Source organism: Spermophilus citellus (genome assembly GCF_964194105.1).
Source record: "Spermophilus citellus genome assembly, chromosome: 9".
Lineage (NCBI taxonomy): Eukaryota > Metazoa > Chordata > Mammalia > Rodentia > Sciuridae > Spermophilus > Spermophilus citellus.
The window spans coordinates 120,944,620-120,970,424 of record NC_138191.1 but is presented as its reverse complement, the minus strand read 5'-3'; the positions used below and the strand labels follow the sequence as shown (position 1 = coordinate 120,970,424).

The window sequence follows — 25,805 nt, the reverse complement described above, 5'->3', positions numbered from 1 at the left end:
AGATAGATATAGATAGAAGTGCTAGAAGAGCCAGTCAATACTCTGGAGGCTGAGGCAGGAGGATGGCAAATTTGAGGTCAGCCTCCACAACTTAGCGAGGCCCTGTCTCAAAATAAAAAATAAAAAGGGCTGGGGATGTAGCTCAGAGTTAAAACACCCCAGGATTTGCTCCCTAGCAACCCTCAAAAAAATAATTCAAGAAGAGAGGGAGGGGAGCTAGAAGTGGGCAGGACCTCACTGGTGTTACAACTCTGGGTGCTGGAGAGTCTACCTGTTGGGGAGAAGGAGCTCCCATGAAGTTAGAACTTCTTGAGATAAGAGGCATCAGAGAAGAGCCTGTCTCAACCCTAGGAGTCCCCAAGTGGAACAAGAGGAGAATGGAAGCCAAAGGACAGAAGGTTGGCCCAGAAGCCTCCCCTGGGTGACCCTCCTGCCAAATCTTGCTGGGACACTCCACTCCCCAGCCCTGCACATCTGCAGCACTGCTGCCCTCACCCTTAGCTGTGGATTCCTGGACTCAGCCCTGAGGAAAGCAGACTTGCCACCACCAACACCCAGTCAAGAAAAAGCCTAGGCCTGACACAAAGGGGAAAATTGAACCCTGTTCTGCTTCCCTTCAATGAGAGCCACTGCTGAGGCCCAGCGGAGGGGCCCACATGAGTTGCACCCTCACTCCAGGCCTCTGGAGGGAGCCTGGGGATCAGGAGATCTTGTTTGGGGTCCTGGCAGAGTCCCAAGTTCACACTGCCTCCATGGTCAACCATTTACCCTAGCAGGGTCTGTCTGCCCATCCATAAAACAAAGGAGCTGGACTTGGTTCACTGGTCCCTTCAGCACCGAGGCTGTGATCAGGAAGGAGTTAACTGAGGCCAGGCTCTGGGTCAGAAGGGGTTAATCTGGGGAGGTGGAGGCTCTCTCAGCTTTTCCTGTGGAGAGTGAGGTTTGGCTGCCACCAAAGTTACTTCCAGTCCCTGCTGTCCCTCCTGCCCTCAGTCTGGAACTGCTCAGGGACCCTGGCAATTCAGCCTCCCCACGCAGAGGTGAGTGCATCCTGAGCCCAGGGCTGGGGTGGGCGCACACCACAGGTAGAGGGCAGGGAGGCTGGCACCTGGCCGCTGAGCCTGGAAGCTGACCCACGTCCAGAGTAAAGCCTCCAGTTGAGTTGGGACCCCTAATTCCAGGACGAGGAGAGGTAAGCAAACGAATGGATGGGACAAGGACAGACATCAGGCTTCTAGGGTTGGCTCGTCTGTGGCCAGCCATCAAAGCCAGGGAAGAGGCACCAGACATAGACTATTTTGGTCCTTGTGTTTAGGGACTTTTTATAGCTTCCCTACTCAGGGCTGGGAAGAGGAGGGGACACAGGGAACCCACAAGGTCAGGCCAGCATAGTGCCTTCCTGGGACCTTGGAATCAGACCTGCTGCCCAGTACAGTCCTTGGGAGAAGGTGGGGGACACTGCCAGCATAGCCTCGCTGCCAGACGAGCCCCATCTCTGGCTAGTCTGTTCCTTTGTTGCCTCCAGATCCAAGGTCCCCTCAGTGTCCAGCACTAATGGGTCCCTCTCTGCTGAATGAGGGATGGGGGAGTAGGAGGACAGAGGTGGGGTGTGCCGAGCCATGTGGGTGGCCCATTCTGTTAACTGCCAAGGAAACTGTCAGCTTTTGATTTACAATCGCTCCTCATCCCCCTCCCCAGCACAAGGGAGGTGGAGGAGTAAGAGCAGGGTCAGAGGTCGCGGGGTGAGAAGGGGGCAGGGACCCGGAGGGCAGACTTCTGTGAGTGTAGGTTATTAGGAAGAATTAGTGGAAGGAACTTTTTAGTGAGACAAAGGGCTCATCTCTAATGGAAATGATCTGATTTGATAGTAGCAGGAACCAAAGCTGAATCCCACAGGGAAATTCTAATAGGTGAGGGATCCTATCTGAACCAGTTCTGGACAGTAAGGCGAGAGACCTGGGTTCCAGTCCAGGCCCCTAACTCTCAGGAGAACTGGGGCAAGCCCCCTCCTCTCTAGGCCAGTTTTCTGGCCAATAAAATGGAAATGCTGGGGTTGGACAAGGGGATGTTTACAGTTTGGTTTTCTGGAATCCCCTTGGCAGGGGCACACAGTGGCTGGCAGTAGCTGGCTGACTTGACCTGGGGACCACCTCCCTCTCCTTCCTGGAGAGCCCTGCTGGGCCTGGGCAGGGCAGTTGGCTGCAATTACTGGAGGCTCCTACCCTGTGGTTATATCCCTGACCTCGGTGCTTGGGGGCGGGAAGGGTGGACCCTGCTGGAGCTGGCCTGTGACTGGGGAGTCTCCTTGTCTTGGGTTTAAAGTTGCCGATTGGGAAGAGGTATTTTTTCCGGTTAAGGCCACTTTCGGGAATTGGGCAGGGACCAGCCCCATTTCCTTTTCCAAGTGTCCTGTCTGCTGAGTTTGAGTGCATGGCCCTGTAGCCACACTGGGGCACTCTGAAAGAGGCATATATTTTTGGGTGGCCAGAGAGTCCCCATCAAATATTTCTGAGGACAGGAAGAGGAGATAGCCTGAGCCTCTGCTCCCTGGACATGGACCCACTTGATTTGGGTGGGGGAAGGGTGACTAGCTGATCCTATGCTCAGGAGTGCCAGAAGGCGGACAGGAACATCTCCCATCCTCCTCCTGACCATTTTTCTCTCCTTGCTGGTCCCAGGAAGCCTCAGCTAACTGCTCTTGGCTCCTCTGACTGTGTACGTCCAGCGGCTTATGGGGCACTGTGCTGCCCAGTTCTGCCACGATGCTCCTGGCCTCTCCCTCCACCCCATCCAGGGGACGGACCCCCAGCGCAGTGGAGAGGCTGGAGGCCGACAAAGCCAAGTACGTCAAAACACACCAGGTGATAGTGCGGCGACAGGAGCCAGCCTTGCGTGGAGCCGCAGGACCGCTCACCCCGCACCCCTGCAATGAGCTAGGGTCCGCTGCATCGCCCAGGACGCCTGGACCGGCCCGTCGGGGCAGTGGCAGGCGGCAGCCAAGGCCGGACTCCCTCATCTTCTACCGCCAGAAGCGGGACTGCAAGGCTTCCGTGAACAAAGAGAACGCCAAGGGCCAAGGGCTGGTGCGGCGCCTCTTTCTGGGCATCCCCCGGGACGCTGCCCCGAGCAGCCCGGGTCCCACCGAGCGACCCGCAGCCCCAGGGGGCTGGCCCGCGCCCCAGGATGCCCCGGAGGCGGCAGGAAAGCGAGCGCTGTGCCCCACGTGCTCGCTGCCCCTGTCCGAGAAGGAGCGTTTCTTTAACTACTGCGGCCTGGAGCGCGCGCTCGTGGAGGTGCTGGGAGCGGATCGCTTCTCCCCGCAGAGCTGGGGCGCCGACGCCAGCCCCCAGGCCGGAACCTCGCCGCCGCCGCCCGGCTCCGGGGACACCAGCGACTGGACATCCAGCGACGGGGGCGCGGCCGGCCGGGACGCTGCGGGCGGTGGCGGCGGCTCGGAGGCGGCGGGCTCGGCGCGGGACGGGCGGCCCGCGGTGTCGGTGGTGGAGCGCAACGCGCGCGTCATCCAGTGGCTCTACGGCTGCCAGCGCGCCCGCGGCCCGCCGCGCGAGTCCGAGGTGTGACGGCAGCCGCCCCCGGGGCGGCGCCCCGGGAGCTGGGAGCGCTGGCTGCACCTGGGCACCCGCGGAGACGCACTGCCTTGGACGCGCGCGGCGCCTGTGGGCGAGCCCTTCCTCTGGATCTCGCTTTACCGCTCTGAACCTTGGGGAGGCGGGACCGAACGCGCCCGAAGGCCTTCCCAGGGCAGGCTGCGGAAGGGGAGGCAGCGACCTGGTGGCTGGTGTAGGGGGTGATGATGACTGGAGTGAGATGGGAGCCAACCTACTGAATAAATCGAAACCGTTATTTAAGTGGGTCGTGGGGACAGATGTTGAAGAAGAGGGTGAGCAGTTTTGCGTGGTTAAGCGTATCCGTTTCGGAGTGTGGGTTCCAGGCTGACTGTGTGACCCTGGGCAAGCACTTAACCTCTCTGGACAAAAAGCTGCACCCCTTGGTTTTAAAAGGGAGGAGAGAGTAGTAGATAATAAAAAAAATATTTGAATAGCAAAGTGCCTGGAATATAGAAAGTGCTCAATAAACAATAGCTGCTTTGACTACTATCAAATTGGTACCAACACTAATACGATCATTTTTGCCACCGACCCCAAAGTTGATCCAAACTAGAGCTAGGAATACCCGGGGAAACGTCTGTTTCAGAAACCTGGGGTCCTATGATCCCCCCCCAAATAGTCCTCATTCCCAACGCTTTGCTGCCCCCTTGTGGTCAGTGGGTAAGAACGACTGAGACGCGAGGATCTGAAATTGTGGTCGCTACAAGGAGGGACCCTTCAAACCCGGATTTTGCCAGCCAGCAACCTTACAATCAGGTACTGCTTCCCTTTCTTTCAAGGATACACCGGTCGCATGTTTTCCTTTCAGACTCCCACTTCTAAGTCTTTGTTCACGCACTTCCTCCCTTGGCCTCGGTGTCCTTTCCCTCTCTCTACACTCATCACTCATCTCTAAAAATTTTCCTGGAAGCCTTCTAAATTCCCCAGTCGGCCTCACCTCCTCTAAGCTCCCCTCTGCGGCCCTATTTTTGTGCCCCAATTTTTCACCTTTTGTGGGACCCGCCGGTAGTGAGTTCTCTCCTTAGTGTCTGACCTTTCCATAGTAGAGGGACCACCGGCCACGTTTGTTGAACCGAATGGGGCTGAGCCAGTAATGGAGCCAGTCCCTGCTTCCTTGACCTTTTAAATTTTATTTTATTTTCTATTTTGAGACAGGGGGTCTGGCTAAGTTGCTGAGACTGGCATTGAACTTGCGATCCTCCTGCCTCAGCCTCCTAAGTGTCTGGAATTACAGGCGTGGGCCACCTGGTCATTTTACGCCAGCACTTTTGTGGGTAAAGGTGCGAGGACATCTCCAACTAGACCCCGCCTGAGAACCCCCACCCCAAAACAGCTTTTGCTTTTCCTGTGTCCTGAAAAAAACGCCGTCACACAAGGTGTAGGGCTACTTTTTTTTTTTTTTTTTTAATGGGGGCTGCGGAGGGCCGGTGCCCAGTTTGGCGGGCCGGCTAGTCACCTTTGGGCACGGCCTTCACCCTCATCTCGGCCAGTTTGTTGGTGAGGAAATCCCACTTGAAGCCGGCCGCGGGGTCCACCTCCCGAGACTCCGGGCGCTCGTTGGCCTCCTCTCCGGCCTGGTCCTGGGGCTCCGGGTCCGCATTCGGGGTGGGTTCGGCGCCCCGCAGCATGGACGCGGCCGCGGTCTGCTGCTGATGCCACCTGCTGGCGAACGCATCCCAGAATCCCGGGCCGCGCGGCTCTGCCTCGGTGGCCCCCGCCTGCGAGGTGGGCTGCGCAGCCAGAGGGCTGCAGGAGAGGGGCGGGTGAGCGACAGGAGAGAGCCGGGTCCCAAGGGGCAGGCCAGGGGTCCCAGAAAGGAATAATGGACAGAGGCGGGAACCGAGTCGAGCAGTGGGGCAGAGGGAGTCAGGAGGAGGTCACTTAGGGCCTGCGGCAAGGGGAGGCACTGGGAAGGAGGGGCCTGGTTGGGTCGGGGGTCAGAGGATTAGGCCAGGGGTCTGGTGAGAAGAGACCAGAATCCCTGGAGAGAGCGGAGTCGGGGGCTGTGAGAAGAGACCACGTGGCGGGGGGCGGGAGGACCCGGGAGCAGCCGTCAGAGGCGGCCAAGAGGAGTGAGACCCAGACGTGGGGTGGGGGCAAGGGCTTGTGGAACCCACTGGAGGGAATCGAGGTGGGACAGGGCAGAGAGGCTGGTTCTGGGATAAAGGAAAGGTGGGGCGACTAGGGACCTGGGAGAGACGGGTGGAGCGATCCTGAGGAAAGGGAAAATCCTAGACCTGAAGCTTAGGGAAGAGGGGGACTTGGGAGGTAGAGGGGAGATGTGGGGAAGGGGCTTCCTGGAAGGGGGTGAGGCTTGAAGTGGGAGCCTCAGGTCTGGGAAGAGCCTCCAGGACCAGGAGGGAGAGGGGGTGAGCTGGGGAGAGGAAAGAAAGCCCTGGGGCAGGTTGGATGGATGGGTCAGGAGGACCCTGGGGAAGAAAGGCAACCCCTGGGAGAGTGGACTGGGCTGGAGGAAAGGGCAGGCATGGAGTGGGTGCCGGTGCCAGAGCCAGAGCTGGGGGGAAAGGGGCTTGTGTCCAACCCCCTGCCCCTGAGCATCAAAGGCTTTCCAAAACAGTGATTCCCAAACTAGTGTGCCTCTCAGTCCCCTGAGATCCTCTGGCACTACCCATGCCTCCTGAATCTCAATCTGTGGAAGAGGGTTCCAGAATTTGTTGGTCACATGTTCCCTTGGAGGATGAGGGTTGTTCCGAACCACTCTCTCTTGCATGTTGCAAACACCTAGAGGACCTCTCTGTTAGGATTCTCAGGAGATGGCCTCTCCCCAGTGGTGGGGAAAGACAGCCCATAAACACCCTCCAACTTCAGTCCCAACTGCTGGTAAATTCCTGAGATCTAACCCAAACTCCCAGATACACTGTGCGAGTGTCCTGCTGAGAAAAATGGAAGCTCAGGAGCTGCCCCTCCCCAGCCCTCCGTGGTTAGAAAGAGAAAGAGATCAGAAGGAAATGACATGACAGCAGAGAGACCCCAGGCCCTACTGGAATTGCCCACTGCGCGCGCGCACACACACACACACACACACATACACACACACACACACACACACACACACACACACATACTGGTCAGCACAGGGCTCTGGTGGCAGCAGCTTGTCCTCATCTTCTTTGTTAAACAGAGATGACATTGTCAGCCAGCCTTTCACCCCAACTCCCTGAACCTGGGAAAGAGGGGCTGGGAGTCAGGGAAGGGCCCAGCTCAGCCTCCCAGGGCTCCACAGCAGCCTCCAGGAGTTCCCCAGGGTTTGGTTGGAAGAAGGGAGAACTCACCCTGCGGGCCAGCTGTGACACGGGACTGAAGGCCTCCTCAGCAGGTTCTGCTGTCTCAGACTCCACTAAAGCTGGGTTCTCCCTCTGAGACACAAAACCCCCATAGAGCATGAGAGAAGCCCCAGAAAGTGGGACCTCCCTTCTCATGACCAGCCTGGTACACACAGGCACCCCAACCCCACAGAACTTAACACACACCTGCATACCCCATACCTCCATGAAGGCACGTGGGACTGCCCACAGGTACGTACACATGTATGATAAACCCTGCAGACACCCTTGAGCACACATACCAGCCCACCCACAGACACATCTAGATGCCCCCAGAAACATGTGGGCAAGGGTATGCATGGTGATGTAGACAGACATAGCTGGCCACGAGCATGCCCCCACAGCGCCGAAGCTCTTCCCCTGTTGTGCCACAGGGCACCTGCACGACTCATGAAGTCATGCCTCACACCCTTACACATGGACAACTGCAGACAGCTGCACAAAGGCCCATCCTCAGCACACAATCCTCTCCACCTACCCATGGACACCCAGACACACACATCACGCAAGCATAAGGCTGACAGGCGTGTGCTCCAGCCCAAGCCCCAGCACCTGCAGGTACCTGGATCCAATTTGCAGTGCAGAAGCCCCATCCCAGACTTCCACACAGGCCCTACTTTGGACACCAACCTGTCTAGACATACACTTATCCACACATACCCACCCCAAAGGACTAGTTCCTGTCCCTGCCACATCTGATCTGTTTGTTTGACTGCTACTTATCACAGCTTCTAGACATAGATTTTTTTTTTTTTTGGTTCTGGGGATTGAACTCAGGGGCACTTGACCACTGAGCCACATCCCCAGCCCTATTTTGTATTTTATTTTGAGACAGGGTCTCACTGAGTTGCTTAGCCCCTTGCCATTGCTGCAGCTGGCTTTGAACTGGAGATCCTTCTGGCTCAGCCTCCTGAGCCACTGGGATTACAGGCGTGCACCATCATGCCAGGAGACCTAGAGTGTTTTTTTTTTGTTGTTGTTGTTGTTGCTGTTTTGTTTTGTTTTGGACTAGAGATTGAACCCAGATGAGTTTTACCACTGAGCCACATCCAAGCCACCCCCTTTTATTTTTTATTTTGAGACAGGATCTCACTAAGTTGATAAGGACCTTGCTAAGTTGTTGAGGCTGGTTTTGAACTTGTGTTCTTGGGATTCTCCTGATTCAGCCTCCGAGTAGCTGGGATTACAGGCATGCAGAGCCTTTTTTTTTTTTTTTAATCAGAACAAAGCATGATGTAAGTTTGGTTTTGATGTGACACTGCTACAGTGACACAGTGCTCAGAGTTCAAGTGCCACACCCCTACCCCTAGTACCAGAGGGCTCACTACCTCTCAAGGCAAGCCATCCCACTTCTGCTTAGCTCTGCTTATTAGAAAGTTGTGTCAAGGGCTGGGGATGTGGCTCAAGTGGTAGCGCACTCGCCTGGCATGCGTGCGACCCAGGTTCGATCCTCAGCACCACATACAAACAAAGATGTTGTGTCCGCCGAAAACTAAAAAAAAAAAAAATATTAAAATTCTCTTTCTCTCTCTTAAAAAATAAAATTAAATTTTAAAAAAAGAAAGTTGTGTCAAGCCACATATACTGAGTGTGGCTACTGCCTACTGGTCTTAGAAGAATTTCTTCTATGCGCAGCCCTTGGGGTCGATGGAGACAGTGGCCACTCCTCTCACAGCCACAGTTCTTCTCTCCTTTCTCAGTTTTCTTAGGTGTCCTGGCGTCTGACTGCACCATGCTGCTTGCCATCCCTGTATGTGCCTACAGTTACTGTACAAATGTGCCTCTCCCTCTCTTAGAGCCCATCTCTTGCTCCTCTTTCTGTCCCTCCTGCTGCCCTGTCCATGCCCCACCCAGCAGGCATGAAGGGTACCCACCTCCTCTGCCAGGTTCTCCTCAGATTCCCCACTCAGGGTCTGTAGCACTTTGGACTTGTAGGTTTTCCAAAAGGCCTGGTTCATAGCTGCAAGAGAAAGGAGCCTGGCACCCTGGCACAGAAGGTGGTGACTCAGTGGGCACCTATAGATCTGGCTCTGGGAACTTGGTGGGGCCAAGAGCCTGTCCCAGCAATCGCGTGACTTCATTAAAGATGCACCAACCTCCCTAATTGGCACAATGCCCAGCAGGTGAAACTGATCCAAAGGAGTCTGAGAAGGGGTTGACTTCTGTCAACTTAGTCTCTTGTCTTGACCCATATTGGCCACCAATACTAAAGACATCTCTCTGAAGAGGTCGCCTTCCTGGGTTTAGGAATATTTTAAGGTTGTCAATCTCTTGGAATGGCTTCAGACAAATTCTCTTTATTTGCATAGTCCTTAGGTTGATGACATACACTGGTGTCCCCATACCAGCTATGTCCTTGGCAGGGCCACTCTGTCCTCACTCAGCCTTCATGAACAGGAGTGGGAAGATCCTCGAACCCTGTCAGCACCTTGGGCTTACATTTCACTTCTTTGTCTGGCCTGGAAACTTATTCTTCTCCCTAGGGATGCACGTGCCCCTCTCTCTCGCTGTTTCCTGGCAACAGGTTCCAAAGAGCTGGAGCTCCTGAATTATTGCTGAGCTTCTCTGGCACCGTCCAGTGGAGTTGTCTCTAGCCAGTCTGGTAGGCACCAGGACCCAATGAATGAGGAATGGCCCTCTGGCATTCGCCCCTCCTGTGAGCCTACAACATTTAGTTATCTCTGCCCTTGCTGTAATCCCTCTCCTGGGAAGTCCAGCCCAGATTAAAGAGGCAGCAATAGGGGTCTTTCTGTGAGTATCTGTGAGAGTTAAATGACGGGAGACCCGGGTGCTGGGGTCTTTGGGTAGGAACAGCGCCTCCCCTTGGATTTGCCTGGCGGGCGGGCGGAGGACAGAGACTTAATAGAATAACTGGGAAGAGGCGAGAAGGGGTGAGGGCTTGCCAGGGGCTGCAGGTATCTCGGAAAGCCTTGTTGGAGCCGGGATCCCAAACTCAATCAGTCATCATTTATTAATTTATTCGTTTTACATGCATTATCAGTGCCTTCCAGAGATGCTTAAAGCTTAGACCCTCCACCGTAGGGTTTAAGGTGTGGGAACCAGGAAAGGATGATGGCGCCGCGCCGGGGCGCGCAGTGCAGCAGGACCCGCCCGGAACCCCACAGGCGCACGTCGCTCCCCGCCCTCCCCAGCTACCGCGGCCTCCCGCCCGTGGGAGAGCAGGCTCCGTCACGCCCGTCCGCCGCCGCCTGGGGGTGCTAAAGTCGCGGACCGTGCGAGTGACGTCATCAGAAACAGTCGGGCAGGTCCGGCCCCGCCCCCGGGCGTCTCGTGACATCATTGAGCTTTAGGGAAGCGCGTACACGTGCGGCACCCTCTCTGCTTCCGGCCTTCTTGTCCCGCTGTCACTGGCCATGGGTCGCTCCCGCCGCACAGGCGCGCACCGAGCGCACTCCTTAGCCCGCCAGATGAAGGCTAAGCGGCGGCGACCCGACCTGGATGAGATTCACCGCGAGCTGCGGCCGCAGGGTCCAGCACCGGCAAAGCCCAATCCGAACACAGAGCCCGACCCTGACCTGCCGGGGGGCGGCCTGCATCGCTGTCTGGCCTGCGGGTGAGTCGCGGCCGAGTCCAGCGTGGGGCGAGAGAGGGTCTGTTGTACTGGCTGGGAGCTGTGAGGGCCGGGCCACGCAGGATCTCCTCTCTGGACCAGTGTGTCAGCTCCTCTCCTATCCATCCCTCCAGCCCCGGAGCCTGGCGTCGGGGAATGAGCTAGGGTCAGGGAGACAGGCGTACCTGAGACGCATCACCTCTTCAGTCTTCTCACCCTCTCCTTGCAGGAGGTACTTTGTCGATTCCGCCAACCTGAAGACCCACTTCCGATCCAAAGACCACAAGAAAAGGTATGAAGGAGTAAGAAGAGTGTTGATGCGTGGGTGTGGGGCATGCAGGGCATGCTGGGCATGCACTTGGTAAGCTCCCAACTCGTGTTCTTCTTTTTCCCCAGGCTGAAGCAGCTGAGCATCGAGCCCTACAGTCAGGAAGAGGCAGAGAGGGCAGCGGGCATGGGTTCCTATATGCCACCCCGGCGACTGGCAGTGCCCACAGAAGTGTCCACTGAAGTCCCTGAGATGGACACATCTGCATGACAAGGCCTGAGGATTCAGGGCAGAGGAGCTGCCTATGGACAGCGGTGTAAGGGCTAGGCTGGGAGAGAGTGTGCCAATCTCTTTGGATTCTGGGTTTGGCCTCCTCTGGGTGCCTGTCCCCCAATAAAGGAACTGGACAAAGGGCTTACCTCTGATTCTAACTTCCAGGCCACATCTAGCTGCAAAGTCCTGCCCTATTAGGAGTCCTCAGCTACCTTCTACATACAAGGCCCAGGTGTCTACTCCTTACTTGGTCCAGCTTTGGAAGCTACATCCCTTCCCTCCTGGAGTCTTAGCATCTCACCTGGACCCCAGATGCAGTGTGAAGTGGGGGAGTAGGATAAGATTTATTCTATTCTGCTTCCAATGAGGGCAAGGACTGATTCCTAGAAAAGGAGGTTTTGAGACTACAGTCTCCTCCTGAGTCACCTACCTCCAAAGCCCAGGTGAGAGGCAGCCTGCTTTGTCATGGGGCCTGTGCTGGCGGCTGCTGTTGCCCCACCATCTTCCAGACGGCATAGCAGGAGCCGCCCAGCCCGAGGACAGCCAGCAGCGTAGCCACAACCCCAGCCAGCGGACTCCGGGGCTCTGCCTTCAGCTTCCCGGCTACCTGCATCTAGGGTGAAGGTGTAGCTGAGGGGTCGATGGAGACTTCTAGGCAGACAGAAGCAGGGACGGTGCAGCTGAGTGAGGGCAGTATGGGCACCATTGCCGCCCCAGGGAGATTCCACCCCAGTCCCTCTCGCTTCACTGCCCATCTGGGTTCTGGCTAGTCAGGCGGCAGGGAACGTGACAGCCTGGCTATTGGGGGTATCAAGGGGAACTGTTGGGAAAAAGGGGTCAGTGGTGCCTGAAACCATCAGTTAGGAGTACTTACCTGTAGTACCCGGAAGTAGCCTGGGGTCAGGCGTCGAAATCGCATGGTGGGAGCCACCGACCTCCTAGGCAGCCTGTGGGATGCTAGCAAACATGAAGACCAATGGTGTTCTTGGTACCAAGAAGTGGAAATGAGGGTACAAGGGTCTCTGACCTCCCATATGCACAAAAGCCATGCCCTCAGAGGATGCTCACCCGTGACTGGCCTGCTGCGATCTGGCAGGGGGAGGGACCGCTGGATCTTTAAATCTGGTCCCTTCCCCCACTGACTGCCATCCTGCCAGCCTTGGAAGCAGCTGTCAGGAGAGATCAGCATCAGGCCTGAGCAGCACCTCCCCCATTCACCAGGGAGGCCAGGCCAGATTGGCAGGAGTGGCCTTGGCTGCCAGTGCTCAGGAATCCCAGGCCCGGGCAGGTACTGGGCAGGTTTCCCTCAGCTCTGGTCCAGACCCTATCCCTACCTCAGATAATAGATGCCACCAATCAGGAGCAACAGGGTACATTATTAGTCTTTCTTTTAACAGCAGTACATCTTTTCTATTTGGTTTCTATATGATCAACCATATACAAATGTGCCCTCTTCCTTGGAAGGAGGGCACATTTCACCTCCTTCTTCAAGACAAAGTTCCTGCAAGGACTTCCCTATCCTCAGCTTGGGAACAATAATAAAAAGATCTGTATATATTGATTGAGCTCTCCACAGTATGTTAAAATAGTAAACTGAGGCATGTCAGTCCATGCCTGTAATCCCAGGGATTCAGGAGGCTGAGGCAGGAGGATCTTAAGTTAGAGGCCAGCCTCAGCAACTTTGTGAGGTCCTTAGCAATTTAGCAGGACCCTGTCTCAAAAACAAAAAATAAAAAGGGCTTGGGATTTAGCCCAGTGGTAAGTAAAGTGCCCCTGGGTTGAATTCCAAATACCAAAAAAAAAAGAAAGAAAAGAAATTGAACTGGGTTCTCAACCTCCGCCTGGTGCCAACTCGGGTTAAGGATTTGATGACATCAGGATGGTGGAGACAAATATGTCTACCACCCTGTACTGAAGGCTCTGTTAGAGTTTACTGGGCTCACCCAGAGTGTCCTGGGGTAGCTGTTGTATAAAGAGGCAAAAATGTTAAAGGAGGATATAGCATGGCCCTAGGGACATAGACATCACAGGGCAGGAAGACAGTAGGTAAAGGACAAAGCCAGAGAAGTGAGGGGAGGGCCACAAATTCTGAACCTACTCATTCACAAGTGGAAGGAGGCAAGGCCTGTGGGGATCTGTCCCTCTTGAAGGAAGTAGCTGCCATTCCCTTCTTGCTGATACCAAATGTGAAGGTGGGAGGGGGTCCTCAGAGCTGGCCAAGTTCCAGAGAGACTGGAGATCTTAATTTGGATATGAAATTATTCAATGAGGGCAACTAACACACATGCTACACTGCACGGGCCTTCCTTGGGTCCACTGGAATTCAGACTGTGAGCTACAGGTAGGATATCTACAGGCTTTGAAGTTCTGGGTGTCAGGGCACTAAAGATAGAGATCTTTTAAAAATTATATATATATATATACACATACACACACTCATACATACTGGGGATTGAACCTACTATCTTTCTTATCCCCTCATCCCCTCCCCTCTCCTGCTTTACTTCCCTCTGCCTAATCTAAGGTAATGCTATTCTTCTCTAGTGCCCCCCGCCCCCAATTGTGAACTAGCATCCACATATTAAAGAAAACATTCGGGGATTGGCATATTTTGCTTAGCATGATATTCTCCAACTCTATTCATTTACTGGCAAATGCCATAATTTCACTCTTCTTTAAAGCTGAGTAATATTCCATTGAGTATATATACCACATTTTTTTTGTCCATTCATCTATTGAAGGACACCTAGGTTGGTTCCATAGTTTAATTAATGTGAATTGAGCTGCTATAAACATTGACATGGCTGCATTACTGTAGTATGCTGATTCTCAGCCTTTTTAAAATCTATTTATTTGTTTTTCATTTTGTGACTGAGTCTCAGTTGTTGAAGGCCTCAGTATATTGCTGAGGCTGACCTTGAACCTGTGATCTTCCTGCCTCAACCTTGTGAGTTATAGAAATTACAGGCACATGCCATGGCAACCAAGCCCAAGATAGAGATTTTGAAGGCAGCACAGCCAGAGGCAGGCTCTAGGAAGCCCTCCAGGCCCCTTCCCACAGAATTACAGCAATAACAATTAAAATCTACCACTTGGGATAGATTTAAAACTATTTAAAGGATGTTTTCACACCTCTACTGTCTAAGTGTCCCCCCTTTAAAAGCAGAAAACAGGTACAGCTGGGTGCAGTGGTGCTGTCTTATAGCCCCAGTAGCTCAGAAGGCTGAGGCAGGAGGATCACAAGCCAGCCTCAGCAATTTAGCAAGCCCCTAAGCAACTTAGTAAGGCCCTGTCTCAAAATATATAAAGGTCTGGGGATGTGGCTCAGTAGTTAAGTGCAGCTGGGTTCAATCCCTAGTACCACTCCCCACCCCCAGAAGAAAAGAAGCAGGTACAGAGAATTGTAGAAGTTGGACTCATTTATGCTGCACCTGAGTCTGGAACTTATTCTGCTTCCAAAGTCCTAGGAGTCTCCTGGCTTGAAATGATGGTGAATACTTAGTATTAATGATGATGAATGTGTGTACCAGACATTTTTCTTACATGAAGGCTTCTATCTGGGCTTCAGAATTCAGGGGATTAAAAAAAAAGAATTAAGGGGAATTCATAAAGGGGTGGTAAAGAAATATATATCTATATATTTATTTTCACTAATCTCTAACCAAAATTTGTCATTTTTTCTTTCTTTCTTTTTTTTTTTTTTTTTTTTTTTTTTTTGGTACTGGAGATTTAGTCTAGGGGCAATAATTTACCACTAAGCTATATCCCCAGCCCTCTAAAATGGCAAAGGCTGGTGGCAAATTTGCAGTCCTCCTGTCTCAACCTCTCAAATTGCTGGGATTACAGACATGTACCTCCAAGCCTGATTTACCAATTCCTTTTATGTGGATTAAAGTAGTAACATTATCTTTGGCTTTGTCATCAATAGAAATCCCATATTTTCATATCAAATTGTAGTTACTGAAATATTTGTGTTCACAACTGTTTCACAATCATGGTAATTATTAACTCACTGTTAAACCAGATCTGATGGCACTCTCTATTTCAGACCCTTCTTTGATATAGCAGCCACTCATTGGGCACCTACCAATGATAATTGGCAGTTCAGAGACCAAATGGTGAATCCACCTGTTCTCATGCTGGTGACCCAGGCTTCTCCATTACTCTTCTGCATCCTTCACCTTGCTTCTTTCATCCTAGTGCTGGGGATTGAACCCAGAAATTTGTGCACACTAGCCAAGTGCTCTACCACTGACTTATGTCCCCAGCCCTTTTTAATTTTTTTTTTTTTTTTTTTTTTTTTTGAGGCAGGGTCTTGGTTAGTTGCCGAGGAGTGTCTTAAACTTGTGATTCTCCTGCTTCACCCTCTCGAGGAGAAGGGCTGACGGGACTATGCAACCACGCTCAATTTAAGCTTCCTGCTTTCTGCTTATAAAAGTGTTATTCTGGCCTGGCATGGTAGCATGTGCCTGTAGTCCCAGCTACCGGGGAAACTGAGGCAGGAAGATCACTTGAGTCCATCAGTTCAACATAGTGATGGATAACATAGTGAGGTTACATAGTGAGGCCCTGTCTCAAAAAAAATAAAAAATAAAATAAATAATAAGTAAAAGCCACATTCTGAGAAAGGGTCCAATTAGCCTCACCAGATGGAGAAGGGGTGCAAGATAAAGAGGGAGCTAAAAACTTCGGTTGTAAATGTTTGGGAGCTATTTACGCCGATACTCGGCAAGTACCCTCTGGAGTAGCAACTATGAAGTCCAGTTTACAGATCTGGGACTGATGCACACAAGTTAGGGTCAGCCCCAGGTCACAGCACCCCCGCACCCCCGCACCCCCCTCTTGCTTTGCTAGGTGCGTTTTGCCCCCCTTCTGGCTCCTTTTCCAGGATCCTGCGGGTGTAGGCCCCACTCCGGGACACGAAGCCCATTTGGGGCGGGACTTCAGTCCGGCTCTGAGTCGCCCGAGTCACACCCCCTGGCCGGCAGAGCCCAGGAATGCCAGAAAGGCGGGGCAGGAGGCGGACAGCTGGTGGGCCAATGGCTGCGGCGGAGCCTCACCTGCGCGGCCACGTGGGCCCAGGTATGCGGCGGCCCCGCCCCGGCCCAGCCCGGCGCCGCCCCGGGCCGCGACTTCCAGAGCGGAAATTCCTGCGCGGGCGGAGCCGGGTATGGAGCCGGTGGAGACCTGGACCCCCGGGAAGGTGGCGGCCTGGCTGCGAGGTGGGTGGGGCTGGGGCAGGAGGGGGCCCGCGGGGCGCTAACGCGGCGTCGCGTCGGCAGAAAGTCGGGCGAGGAAAAGGGCAAAACCCGCGGAGTCTGATAGTTAACAGGTGTTTATGGAGGTCTGCCGAGTCCCAGGTAGTGTGCCGGGAGGACCGGTGGCCCCGGAGGGCCTCGGGACCAGACGTGGGTCCCCCATCGCCCCTGCATACCAAGAGGCCCCAGGGCGGCAAGGCCATGAAAACCGAGGGGCCCTCTGTCGCCCCCCTCTTCCCTGTGCCCCAGGGCCCAGAGGGCTGTATTAAGCCCATTTCTCAGAAGCTGAACCTGCCGCACAGCCAGGAAGTGGTCTGCTGGCTTGAAACTGGAGCGGCCCTGGTGTCCTATCCCCCTTTTAGGCTGAGACTCCCAGGGGGAGAAGCAGAAGCCCCAGCCAGACCGAAGTGGGTGACACAGTCCCACTCTGGGGGCTCCCATTCCAGGGAGAGGCTCCCTAGGCCCAGTGAGCCACAAAGTGCAGACAGACCCAGTGAGAGCCTTCTGTGGGGGCCGCTGGAGTGGGCGGTGAGTCAGGACACCCCTCCCAGGGGAGGCAGCCTGAGTGGCCTGGGGACAGGCTCAGGGTGAGCAGCCCACTCAGGACTGGAGCCGGCACTGCCAAACTGGGTTTCAGGCCAGCTCCACCATTCACTGGCTCTGTGACCATAGGTCTTAGTTTCTCTGTCCATGAAGTGGACAAAATGAGATAGTCATGGCATGGCTAGCTAGCACTTGTAACTCAGTTCTGGGGTCTGCTGGGAGGCAGGTGGTCCAACACATTCACTGTGAAGTTGTTCAAGGATCCATAGCCAGGGAGCCACAGATTCATGAACTCTTAATGCCACTGTGGGCACGAGGGAGCGCTGTTGACCACACACCCAAATTCCCCAATGAAAGCCTGGCTCCCACAGGGTGGAATTCCTCCAAAGAGTGAGCAAGCTGCTTATTCGCCCTTGTGTCAGTTTTCCCATCTGTTTAATGGGTATGACTATAGTCCCCACCTCCTAGAAATGAGGCAGAGGTCAAATGTGTCAATATATGTAAAGCCCATAAAACTTTTCCTAGCACTAAGTAAGCGCTCAAGAGAGAGTTTTCTTATTTTTGAGTGTCTGCCTTGTGTCAGAAATAGGCTGGAGATTAGGGATGAATGGTTATTTAAGGCCTGGTCTTTGAAGGACCAATGATAGAAAAGACTGATGTTCAAGTACCAGGGTGTGTGGAGGCTCAGGGGACAGTGGGATCAAGAGGAGAGGCTTCCCCACCCAACCTGGGGAGCTGTGGAAGGTATTTGGGGTGCTGTAAGCAAAAGGATATGATGGAACTGGAAGAGCAATTCAGGCAGAAGGAACAGAGCATGTGGGGACCCTGAGGCTAAAGAGTTTTCCAAGGAATTGGTGCTCTGGATCTGAAGTGTTGAGTTGGAGGAGTTGTGCCACAATCCTGGAAGGACAGGTGGCAGCCTAATCATGCAGAGCCTTGTAAATCATGGTAGAGTCTGGCAGTAATAATATGATGGCTACTATTTACTGCTCATCTACCACAAACCATGGAATGGACCAAGTGTTTGACATATATCATGTCATTTAATACACATGTGGTTAGAAGGTAGGTACTTTTGTGTTCCCATTTTACACGTGAAGAAACTGAGGCACGGAGCACTCATTAATTGCTCAAGGGCTAGCTCTTGGATTTCCCTGACTCCGAGTCCCTTGCTTTCATCCTCTATATTAGTAGTGTTCAGTCTTAGGGGAACATCAGAGTCACCTGCAGGATTTGTTAAGCACAAACCGTTGGGTCTAGCCCTGAGTGTCTGCTCCAGTAGTTCGGGGCTGAGACCTGGGAATTTGCTTTCCTAACAGGTTCCCCAGTGAGGCAGCTGCTGCTGGTCCAAGGACCACCTTTGAAAGCCACTGCCCATACAGTCCTCAGCTACTCAGTGGCCTCAGGTGTGAAATGGACAGAACACAGACTGAGTCTTAGGGTGTCATTGGGGACAGATGGGAGGGAAAAGAGGTCGCTGGAGTGAAGAACTGGCTGAAAGGTCGTGACCCCTGTTTCCCCTCCTGCCAACCCTTGCTCTGCCGCAGGCCTAGATGATTCCCTGCAGGACTATCCCTTTGAAGACTGGGAGCTGCCTGGCAAATACCTGCTCCAGCTCTGTCCCCGCAGCCTAGAGGCTCTGACCGTGTGGCCTCTGGGCCATCAGGAGCTCATTCTGGATGGGGTGGAACAGCTCCAGGCCCTGGTGAGCGAACTATGGCCACACTGATGGCAGGTCTGCCAACTGAGGGGGCGGGCTACTGCCGCAGCAGTGACCTGGCCCTTTCTGGCACAGAGCTCTGGGCTGCTGACAGAGAACCTGCAGACCCTGACAGAGCGGCTGCTGGAGGGGACCCAGGCCCTCCAGAGCTTAGTCCAAGGCCGCCTGGGGGACTGTGCTGAGACCCCTGCGATTGTGCTCAGCGCAGCTGTGGAGCTGGTGCGTGACGCCCGTGTGCTCCTCTTCTGGCTCAACAGGTACCCGGGTTGGGGTGACTGGTAAGGGGACCCTTCCTTGGCTTGCTCCAGGACCTGGGAGAGAAGAACAGGCTGGCTCTTGTTCAGACATGGCAGAGCAGTTAGCCTGTCTGGGCAGGGGCGCTGACCACCTGGGTTCCCATCCTGCCCCCTTGTTATCACAACAGTCTTTTTTTTTTTTTTTTTTTTTTTTTTAGAAAGAGGGAGAGAGAGAATTTTAATATTTATTTTTTAGTTATTGGCAGACACAACATCTTTTGTTTGTATGTGGTGCTGAGGATCGAACCCAGGCCGCACGCATGCCAGGCGAGCACGCTACCGCTTGAGCCACATCTCCAGCCCACAACAGTCTTATCAACAGCCATTAAATGGAGAGTTCCCTGTCCCCTTCAATAGCTGCTGCTGCTTGTCCTGTGGGTCCCATCTCAAATGTCACCTCCTCTGGAACTCTTTCCCTGTCAGTCATTCTCAGAGCTCTACATCTCGGGCACTCATTGCAGTCAGAGTTAAGTCATTATTGACATAACGACAGGTTTACTGTCTGTCTCCCCAGTGCCTAGAACAGAGCCTGGTACCTAATAGCTACATGACAAATAAGTCCTGTGCTGACCTCTCTGGATATATCAGTTATCTCCTTTATTCCAAAGCAACACTCATCAGGGCAGGAGCTGTGTATGCTCCCAAAGTCTCAGATGAGAAATTGGCTCCAAGTGGCCCAGCACTGCCCCTGAGCCCCTGTGCCATTCTTCCCCTGCCAGGTACCTCTTCTCCCACTTAAATGACTTCTCAGCCTGCCAGGAGATCGGGGCCTTGTGCGGGGAGCTGAGCCAGGTCTTGCAGGAGGTAGGAGGACATGGGCCAGGCTTGGCCCAGCCCCGAGACCAGACCAGGCTGGAGCTTTTTATAACCTGTGAATCAGACCAGATTGGGTGTGAGAGCTGGGGCAAGAGCGCAGGAGAAGAGGAGGCTCTGCCACTGGGTATGGGGCAGCAGGAGTATGGGGGTCTCCTTGCTGGCAGAGAAGCTCAGGGCTCTTAAAGCTCAGGAGGTGGTGGTAGGGGGAGAATGTTTGGTGACTTTTGGGGGCCTGGTGTCAGGGGGATGAGACCTTGGGGTTGAGATTTTGAGGCCCTATAGGTCTGGGAAGAAGGCCAGAATAGGGGAAGCCGGGAGGGACCTGCCCATGTCCTCAGGAGAAGGCAGTCCCCCTCCCCCATGACCCTTACACTCCTCTCTCTGCTTCTAGGACTTCCCAGAGGCCGAGAAGGAAAGGAGAGTCTTGAGGATCGTGAGTCTGTGGGGTGCTTGTGGAGTGCGGAGGGAGAAGGGTGGGCTGGGATCAGGCTCAGCCTCACAACCTGCTCCCTTCCCCAGTGCAGCCAAGTGGCCGAGATCTGCCGCAGCATCCTGAGCTGTAGCCCAGAAGAGCTGCTGGAGCAGAGGGCTGTGCTGGAGCAGGTGCAGCTGGAAGAGCCTTCGGTGAGCCCTGCCCTGTCACCTGTCACTTCTGAGCCCTTGACACTTTGGGCCCTGAAATGGGGTCTAGGATCCCCAGCCTCCTATACTGGTAGCTGGAAACCTATCAGGTACAGATGTTAAAACAGAGGTCCAGACAACCTACCTGGGATCTCACCATCATCCAGCACCTTCCCCAGTCCTGAGGGGCTGCATGGCATGGTCTCAGGTGGCATATTCCTGTGTTCTGTGACACAGACCTGGCAGAGGCTCAGGGGCAGGTTAGGATAGAGGGGAGAGGACATGAACTTTTCTGCTTTAATCCTAACCAGTTGGGAAAATCAGAGCCCCCAGCCCTGCCCCTCTCCCACCCCATCCCTCTCTCTCCCTTCAAGAAAGTTGCCGAGAATCTAGTACCTCAGAAAGCAGTGACCCCAGCTTCCTCCTGGCCCTTTATCAGAGGGTAAAACAAGACCAGAGAGGAGCAACAAGCCCAAAGTGACACAGCAAGTTGGAGCAGTATGCTCTTGGGGCCAGCTCTGTCCCCAGTTCCCCCCACCTTAGAATCAAGCCCTCAATGACCATAGCCTCTGCCTCTTCAGGGTGTGGAAATCTACACCACCAGTAACTGCTTGCACTTTGTGTCCCGAGTGTGCGCCCAGGTGAGAGCACCCCCACCCTGCCAGCTACCCAGCCCTGAGGCCTCTCACCTGCGGCCACGCCAGCTCCAGGCCCCAGGAAAGCTCACTCCTGGGTCCCCATCTCCATTCCAGGTCCCCACTGACTCCTGCCAGCAGGTCCTGCCTGGAGATGAGGTTGTTCAGATCAACGAGCAGGTGGTGGTGAGCGAGGGGAGGGGGCTGTGTGGAGGGGAGGGGGCTAGTGAGGAAACCCAGGGCTGGTGGGGGAGCAGTGGGGGTGCTGTCCCTTGAGGGGAGCAGGGTTGTGGGAGTTGCTTTCTGCACGATGACCCAGCTCTGGAAGGTCAGGACTGGATCCTAGGTGACAGCCCCACCCACTTTTCAGCTGATCCTTCCCCAGGCGGTCTCCCCTGCCTCTGAGGAGCCACCAAGGTAAAGGGCTCCTGGTGGCTTCCTGGAGGCTTCGTGAGGTGAGGCAGAAGCAGGAAGCTCACAGCTCCAAGCGTGAAGGCAGGGGTTGTTGGGCTGCATCAGAGCTCCTGCCCAGCTTGATGCCAACCCAGTGCCTCTGCCCCTCCCTGCACCCCTGTCCCCTAGGTGGGCTGGCCCCACAAGAACATGCTGAGGGAGCTGCTACGGGAGCCAGCCGGGGTCAGCTTGGTCCTGAAGAAGATCCCTGTGCCGGAGACACCCCCCCAGGTACCTGTCCCCATCCACCCCCACCTGCTTTCAGACTCCTATTGTCAGCCTCAGCCTGGTCACCCTGTTTCTGGTTGTTCCCCAGACGCCTTTGGACTCCCCACACCTGAGAAGCCAGTCGCTGGCTCTGGCCCCACTGTCTCCCAGGTAACAGAACTGCCCTGGGTGTGTCTTCGTGGGGGGACCATAGACGCATCTCATCTCCCCTTGCTCTCCCCAGAGTCCCATCTGAAGATGTCTTTGCCTTTGACCTGACTTCAGACTCAAGTCCGGAGCCCACCACTGCCTGGACAGGTAGTTTCAAACCCCACCAGGTAGTGGATGCCCCTGGCAAGGTGTCCAAGTGCCTGACTCTGACCCTAGACGCTGACACCCTGACAGATTCTACCTCCCTTGACCCTGAGCCCCTGCCCAGCCCCCCTGCACTCCCAGCAGGAATAGCAGAGACTCCAGGCCCCTCGGGACACCCTGACAAGGTGAGCTCAGCGGATCTGCAAGGAGGGATGTGGGCTGAGGGCCTAGACCCTTTTCTAACCCCTATATGGTCCTTCTAGAGTCCTGTCCTTGGTCGGAAGAAATCAAAAGGTACGAGTGTCCCTGACTGGGTGGCATATTGTATCCCTGAAATGAGGAGCTCTTGAAACCTTTGCAGAGCTGGGCAAGACCTCCCCTCATGCTTCCCACCCAGCCTGTCCTGGAAACAGCTCTTTTCTGGGGTCACACAGACCCGTGCTCCCAGCCCAGACCTCTGTGCCTTTGAACAAATGGCTTATTCTCTGATTTCCAGTTTCCTCATCTCTAAAATGGAGAGTCGTCCCCACCCCAGCAGAATTGTGCCCCCAAAGTGTGGGTTCATATGTCTCAGGATGCTCATGGCGGGCAAGGGAACCAGTTTGGGGGCTGGAATTCTTTGCCAGCCCCTCACCACCTGGGCTATGCCACGTTGCTTGCAGGGGTGGCGACGAGGCTGAGCCGCCGGCGGGTGTCCTGCCGGGAGCTGGGCCAGCCAGACTGTGATGGCTGGCTCCTGCTGCGCAAGGCCCCTGGCGGCTTCATGGGTCCACGCTGGCGCCGCTGCTGGTTTGTGCTTAAGGGACACATGCTCTACTGGTACCAGCAGCCCCAGGTGAGACACCACACACACGGGCACAGGTAGCAAGCAAGTCATCTGCTCCCATTGTCACAGGTGGCCCCCAGGCCTTCCCAGGTCCCAGTGTTCCCAACAGCAGAACAGGGACGGTTTCTCCCAAAATGAGTTAATAAGTGTGTAAAAGCAGTTTGAAAGATCTGGGGGTGGGCTCCCCTATACTCCAGGCAGTGTAGGAAATGTGCTGAGATGTTTGCCCAAGAGATATGTGGGAGCCCAGCAGAGGTGTCCAGTCCAGCCTGAAGGAGTCCAGAAGCTTCTCTGAGAAAATAATACCTGGGAGTTAGTCAGATGAAAGGGGGAAAGAAAACTGGGAAGGGACCAAGCATTTGCCGAGCCCAGGGCAGTGAAGCAGCCGTGTGTTCCTGTGGGAACCAGTGCAGGAGGGTTCCTCTTTCTTAGCTGTTTCTCTTGGTACCTTTGTTCCCCTTTTCTGGCTCAGAGGCACCATGTGGTACACCTCCTTCCCTGAGGCCCAGAAACCTAGAGACTTGCAGTTAGAGCCCAGAAAACACACTCTCCCTTCTATCTCCCTGAGCAGTCTGAGGGGTGACTAAGGAGCTGCCTGGAGGGTTTTGGGGCCCCACACTGACCCTCTGTGTGATTCCCCAGGATGAAAAGGCTCAGGGCCTCATCAATGTATCTAACTATAGCCTGGAAAGTGGACACGATCAGAAGAAAAAATAGTTAAGTCCTGGGGTGTGACGAGCTGGAGGACGGGAAAAGAAGGGGGGTGGGGGGTGCATGGTAGGTGGCTGGGATTCCAGGCCCTGGAGGAGGCTGAGTGATGCTCTCTGCTCCTGGCAGTGTGTTCCAGCTCACCCATGACGTGTACAAACCCTTTGTCTTTGCTGCTGACACCCTGTCTGATCTGAGCCTGTGAGTGCCACCTCCCTCGCCCTACTCCTGCATAGCTCCCAGACTCTGAATGCTTAGGAGCTGGACTCAGGAGCCTGGGTCTAAATCCAAGCCCTCTGGCAGTGGCTGGTCAAGGTGCTTGCTGTCTAAACCTCAGTTTCATCATCTGTAAAATGGGTGAATAAGAGTTCCCACCTCTTCCATTTAGTCTGAAGATTAAAAGATGACGTTGATATAAATCCCCTGATATAAGAAGGCCTCAGTGAATGGAAACTCCTGACACCTGTTTGTTCCTCCACAGGTGGGTTCGCCATCTCATTACCTGCATTTCCAAGTATCAGTCCCCAGGCAGGGCCCCCTCAGCCCGAGAGGAAGGTAGGTCTCTCACAGGGGTGGGAGGAAGAATCAGGTCTCACCTGAGCCTCTCCTGTTCCTGGTTTGGGGGCTTGAACTTAAAGCCCCCAGCCTCCTCCCTGGCCTTCCCAAACCCTGTGGGTTCCCCACCTGCTCCCCACCACCCTAGACTGCTACAGTGAGACAGAAGCAGAAGACCCTGATGATGAGACTGCGTCCCGCTCAGCCTCGGTGAGTAGAGGACCACTTCCGGTCGGGGATAGAGGGAGAATAGCTGGACACGGGGCTCAGGATGTGGCTCTCTCTCCTTTTACCCTGCCTCAGCCCAGCCCATCTCAAACTGGGAGTCCACTCCATGGAGACATATCACCTGCGGCCTCCCCGACACAGCGCAGCCCCAGGACCTCCCTCGGCCCTCCAGCAGGTGTTCACTGGAGTTGGGAGCTGGACATTGGGCACTGGGTGGAGGGCTGAGGGCACAGCCTCATCCTGCTCCCTGCTCCCACAGACAGCAGTGAAGGGGCACTGGAAGGAATGGTACGGGGACTAAGGCAGGGTGGTGTGTCCCTGCTGGGGCAGCCACAGCCCCTGACCCATGAGCAGTGGCGGAGCTCTTTCATGCGGCGCAACCGAGACCCCCACCTCAATGAGCGAGTGCACCGTGTGCGGGCCCTACAGAGCACACTCAAGGTCAGCGGGGGCACTGGGCACGGCGAGGAGGGCTGTGGGCTTCAGGCTGTTCCTGGCCGAGCTCCACTCTGGATTTGGCCTGCAGCCTCGGCTCTGGGTTCCTGCCTCCAGCTCTCTGACTCCTCGGGAACTTGGCTCTGAGCTCTGAGCTCTGGCTGGCCGACTCGACTCAGGAACTTAGTTCTGAGCTTGGCCTAGCTCTTTGGGGGCGCGGGGGGTGGAATTAGGAACTGAACTCAGGGCCTCTTGCATGCTAGGCGAGTGATCTACCGCTGGCCACATCTCCAGTCCCTAGCCCCTTGGGCTTAGCTCTTAACAGTTGGCTCAGTCCTGGTCCATTTTAGACTCAGCTGTTGACTGGTCCAAGTTATAGGTCTAAGCTGGGGTTTGAAATCTTACCCAGGCTTCTCGTGCCTGGCTGACCAGGTGCAGGGTTCTAGGTACAGGACTCTAGAGTTAGCTCTGGGCTTGGGCTCTGCTGCTGCCTTGGATGATCATGGCTCCTTACCCACTACTCCCATGTCAGGCAAAACTGCAGGAACTGCAGGCCCTGGAGGAGGTGCTGAGTGACCCCGAGCTGACGGGAGAGAAATTCCGCCGGTGGAAGGAGAAGAACCAGGAGCTGTACTCAGAGGGCCTGGGGGCCTGGGGGTTGGTGCAGGCTGAGAGCAGCCCCCAAGCTCTGACCTCTGACTCCAGAGCACAGTCCCCCCAACCCCTGTCCTCTGACCCTGAGGAGCCCTCCCATCTTTGCTCCTTGACCCAGAGAACAACCTCTGACCTCCTGACCTCTGACCCTGGCCAGAACCCCAGCTCCTAACCTTTGGCCCTGAGGACCATCTCACCCCTACTGCTGACATATCGACAGCAGCTTTCTGGGTTCTTTTCAAGGCTAGAAGCAGTGCTAGGCATGGTCTCTCACCAAGCTGACCCCTCTGCCTAGGCCTCCACCATTTCTGCTCCTGTCTCCCCTGAGTCGGGGGAAGTGAGCTTTGTGTCACCTCCTCCCTTCGAAGAAGAAACTCTCCTCCATATTCAGGCCTGAGGGGCACAGTCTACCCGACCCCTTTCCCTCAGCAGGGCACCCTTCCTGATGCC

General features: G+C 54.9%; 5 protein-coding genes across 13 annotated transcripts; 3 read left to right on the top strand and 2 right to left on the bottom strand.

Annotated features, from left to right (window-relative positions):
- Positions 1-885: 885 nt before the first annotated feature.
- FAM110D (family with sequence similarity 110 member D) lies at positions 886-4,295 on the top strand. The gene is made up of 2 exons (XM_081307860.1): positions 886-1,040; positions 2,679-4,295. Exon 2 carries the CDS (start codon positions 2,763-2,765, stop codon positions 3,579-3,581), a length of 819 nt encoding a protein of 272 aa, XP_081163986.1. The 5' UTR covers positions 886-1,040; positions 2,679-2,762; the 3' UTR covers positions 3,582-4,295.
- A 504-nt stretch (positions 4,296-4,799) lies between these two features.
- Positions 4,800-10,869, bottom strand: LOC308657359 (uncharacterized protein C1orf232). The gene is made up of 5 exons (XM_081308985.1): positions 10,730-10,869; positions 8,848-8,933; positions 6,923-7,006; positions 6,716-6,813; positions 4,800-5,375 (listed from the first exon to the last, which is right to left on the bottom strand). The coding sequence occupies exons 2-5, from the start codon at positions 8,929-8,931 to the stop codon at positions 5,078-5,080; spliced, it is 564 nt and encodes a 187-aa protein (XP_081165111.1). The 5' UTR covers positions 8,932-8,933; positions 10,730-10,869; the 3' UTR covers positions 4,800-5,077.
- ZNF593 (zinc finger protein 593) lies at positions 9,907-11,226 on the top strand. The gene is made up of 3 exons (XM_081308988.1): positions 9,907-10,547; positions 10,774-10,836; positions 10,941-11,226. Exons 1-3 carry the CDS (start codon positions 10,348-10,350, stop codon positions 11,080-11,082), a joined length of 405 nt encoding a protein of 134 aa, XP_081165114.1. The 5' UTR covers positions 9,907-10,347; the 3' UTR covers positions 11,083-11,226.
- Positions 11,227-11,347: 121 nt separating this feature from the next.
- Positions 11,348-20,502, bottom strand: ZNF593OS (ZNF593 opposite strand). 3 transcript variants are annotated; one of them, XM_081308987.1, is made up of 4 exons: positions 20,485-20,502; positions 12,154-12,254; positions 11,960-12,042; positions 11,348-11,698 (listed from the first exon to the last, which is right to left on the bottom strand). In XM_081308987.1, the coding sequence occupies exons 3-4, from the start codon at positions 12,002-12,004 to the stop codon at positions 11,549-11,551; spliced, it is 195 nt and encodes a 64-aa protein (XP_081165113.1). In that variant the 5' UTR covers positions 12,005-12,042; positions 12,154-12,254; positions 20,485-20,502; the 3' UTR covers positions 11,348-11,548. The 3 variants fall into 3 exon arrangements, 2 of the variants coding, with proteins under 2 accessions (XP_081165113.1, XP_081165112.1); XM_081308986.1 differs by lacking the exon at positions 20,485-20,502 and having other exon boundaries at positions 11,960-12,597; XR_014023908.1 differs by lacking the exon at positions 20,485-20,502 and having other exon boundaries at positions 11,652-11,736; positions 11,960-12,597.
- On the top strand, positions 16,110-25,800 carry CNKSR1 (connector enhancer of kinase suppressor of Ras 1). 7 transcript variants are annotated; one of them, XM_081308977.1, is made up of 21 exons: positions 16,110-16,167; positions 18,434-18,591; positions 18,682-18,863; positions 19,622-19,706; positions 20,110-20,151; positions 20,238-20,342; positions 20,921-20,980; positions 21,092-21,160; positions 21,557-21,658; positions 21,744-21,805; positions 21,879-21,952; positions 22,040-22,134; positions 22,213-22,243; positions 22,612-22,784; positions 23,418-23,491; positions 23,613-23,684; positions 23,965-24,038; positions 24,187-24,248; positions 24,342-24,441; positions 24,526-24,707; positions 25,234-25,797. In XM_081308977.1, the coding sequence occupies exons 1-21, from the start codon at positions 16,125-16,127 to the stop codon at positions 25,525-25,527; spliced, it is 2,139 nt and encodes a 712-aa protein (XP_081165103.1). In that variant the 5' UTR covers positions 16,110-16,124; the 3' UTR covers positions 25,528-25,797. The 7 variants fall into 7 exon arrangements, with proteins under 7 accessions (XP_081165103.1, XP_081165105.1, XP_081165104.1 ...); XM_081308978.1 differs by lacking the exon at positions 16,110-16,167 and adding an exon at positions 16,176-16,307; XM_081308980.1 differs by lacking the exon at positions 16,110-16,167 and adding an exon at positions 16,409-16,445 and having other exon boundaries at positions 25,234-25,796.
- The last annotated feature ends 5 nt before the right edge of the window (positions 25,801-25,805 follow it).